Source organism: Dermacentor andersoni, chromosome 3 (assembly GCF_023375885.2).
Source record: "Dermacentor andersoni chromosome 3, qqDerAnde1_hic_scaffold, whole genome shotgun sequence".
Classification (NCBI taxonomy): Eukaryota; Metazoa; Arthropoda; class Arachnida; order Ixodida; family Ixodidae; genus Dermacentor; species Dermacentor andersoni.
This window is the reverse complement of record NC_092816.1, coordinates 112825700-112828592: the sequence shown is the minus strand read 5'-3', so window position 1 is coordinate 112828592 and position 2893 is coordinate 112825700. Positions and strand designations below refer to the sequence as shown.

General features: G+C 43.8%; 1 protein-coding gene across 1 annotated transcript in view; it reads left to right on the top strand.

Moving 5' to 3' along the window:
• Positions 1-475: 475 nt before the first annotated feature.
• LOC126539343 (facilitated trehalose transporter Tret1-like) overlaps positions 476-2893 on the top strand; it is an 11227-nt gene continuing 8809 nt past the window's right edge. Inside the window, exon 1 of the mRNA XM_050186166.2 lies at positions 476-646. Within this exon, the coding sequence (XP_050042123.1) occupies positions 503-646 (144 nt within the window). The 5' untranslated portion in view covers positions 476-502. The remainder of the gene's footprint in view (positions 647-2893) is intronic.

Genomic DNA, 2893 nt, shown 5'->3' with positions numbered 1-2893 from the left:
GGAAACTAGGTGCACGTTAAAGAACCCCTGGTAGTCAAAATCAATCGAGAATACCACAATACGGCGTGCCTCATAATCGGGTCGTGATTGTGGCTCACGAAAATTCCAAAATTTTAATTTCTCTGTAATAAAACCCTGAATCGCGCATGAAACTCAAATGTATACCATCGGTCCATAGGAATCTCTAAAACACCGACTGTTCCACCGACTGTGCCGTGATAAATGCTGTGGAAACAACGAATTGAATCCGTTTGGTTTTGGCTATTTTGGACCTTCCTTTGGCACGCACCACGCTTCAGTTTCTGCGGTGACCACGAAGCATGACACTTTGGTTCTGAGATCTAAAAGACCTAAAAATACATTTTTTTCCACACATTGCAAGACTTTTTGTTTCTGCATTATTCTAACTTTTTTTTCCTGCACCCCGCTGTTTCATTGTAATGCGGCAGCCCCGCGTTCGCAGGAGATCCAGGCGATCTACGCGAAAACGCCAACGCCCCTCATGCACTACATGCTGGCCGTGCTGGTGATGTTGGTGCAGCAGTTCTCCGGCATCAACGCAATCCTGCTCTTTGCCTGCGGCCCCCTTCACGCTGGCATTGGATACGCCTCGCACGACACGTTCATCGTGCTGTCGTCCTTGCAGGTACTGGCCTACAATAGCTGTTCCGTAGAAACTAGCGCAAATTAATATCAACTTCAGTGCGAGATACGACCGCACAACATGCGTAAGCTTCCGTAGCGTTGTCGGCTGTGTATGAAGTGGAGAATATTATACGAAACGAATTAAACCCCGACGCAAGAAATCTCGGACTTTCCTTTTAATTGTAGGAGGGCACTTTTCAACATTCCTAAGCCTGGCACGTCCGCGTCCAGTATGTTGTCCACTGAGAGTGAAAATTATTGGCGCAGTTATATATAAATACTGTCGACGAAATTCTTCCGAGAGTCGTAAAATTTTGCGTTTCCCCTTGCTTTAGTAAACGTGCCTATGCCGGCGCGTTACATCCACCACGTGCGTCATCAAACGTGCATTTTAACCGCTGAAGCTCGCTCATTGAATCCCGTATCTACGCTTAAAGTTATTTAGTTCGACATCTCAAGTCAGATTACTTATATGGCATAAATTCTACGTTTTCCTTAACTGCAGTAAAGAAGGTTGGACCAGTATAATGTTACGAATTCTTTTAACCTACCGGATACTTCTTTATTTTTTATTCTACCGCTAATGACTGAACGATCCTAGCACTAACGTATAGGCGCGCAGTTTGTAAATCGAGTGCGTAGTTTTCAGTTCTGCGTCCTCTGAGCTACTTCAGTGCTTGCTTTTGCCATTTGTCGAGAAGGGCAGTGCGTATCTACTTACTATGCTCCGATTTTTCGGCGTTTGTCAAAAGAACGCATGCAACTTTTGTTTTAAATAGGTGAAGACAGGATGTGTAAGCGCTGTCTTTAGACATATTATTCACGTTTGTCAGCATCCTGAGTTGTTCATGCCTACCGCCTACCGAAGTTTTTTCTAAGGTTGTTTCTATTTACGGAGAAATTAACCATTTTTAAGGGCCTTTGTGCTGAGGAACCGACACATTTAGGACTGCGCAACAATAACCACTTTGGAAATTGTGCTTCATAAGAAAATGAAGCCTATAATATCGTAATTTTTTTTTCATGTTATAGTCTCAGGTAGCTTTAATGAGCTTAGAGGAAAATCCGCATTGCAAAACAGCCGAGCGCATTACAATAGAGAAGTGTGATGAGCGATTATATTATTAAATAATGAATATGCTTTATGGTGGCTTTCATTTGTCATTGAACATCCTCGAAATATCCCAGGATAGAAACCGCGCAATCAAGCGGATGTGGAGCGGTGACGGGGGGGGGGGGGGGGGAAATGTTAATTCGCCCCCTAATCCAATGTTTTCCACACGACTGCGTTCAAGATACCAATGCAGATCTGACCACGGTGAAATCGTTTGCAGCCACCTTTCGTGATTCATAAAACTTCTAGTGTGGTCAGTTGGCTCGTTATTTAGGGTGAACTATTCAAAATCTTAGATTAGGGCATTGGTTTTATTTCACAGAGTTGTAGAGCATGTTCCCAAGCGACAAATTTAGTTGTGTCATGCTGGTGACGCAATGCTTAGTACTTTCGCAGAACATTGGAAAGGTCACGATGTATGCAAAAAAATGACGTCACTACGCCTTTGCGAAACTAAATGCGCGACGAGACAGCAGCCCTCGCTCTCGGGCGCCTCCTCAAAGAACGAAACGTGCATGCGGACCACAATGATGTTAACGGCTCTGGCCTTAACGATAAAGCCAGGACAAAAAAGTTTGTTAGGCACTGCTATAGAAAATCTGATGCTGAAGTCTTGATTTGATTAGCCAACATCCGAAGAATGGGGTATGACATAAACTTTTATCCTCTAACGTTGCCTCACTGAGAAATGAAAGGGCAGCGTCTTTCAACGTTTTTTGTGTTTCAGCTACACTAAGTGCTGGTCGCGCATGCCTATGAAGTCGGGGTGTAAATAAGTCGACCCTTTTGACTATGTCCGTCGCTAGATTTGATTGGCTGCCGCACGGTGACACGCGACATGCGTTTATGCGTTTGTAGTACTTTAGATGCCTGAAAGTGTATTTGTATTTGTCAACAGAAACGTAGAAATTACAGGGCAAACTTTAAATGCCTATAGTAATTTAATATCAGAGACGAAGTAAACAGGGCCGAGATTTTGTAGCGATGCCTTCCTTCACGATTCTATGCCACTATTATCTACCGTTCACGGCCGGCTGATCAATTGATAACGCTAGCGGATCATCGTCCTTTACTACTGACGAAACGGAAAAAAAAGGAACGCGAAAAGAAATAGCATTGGCAACGGCATCGCTA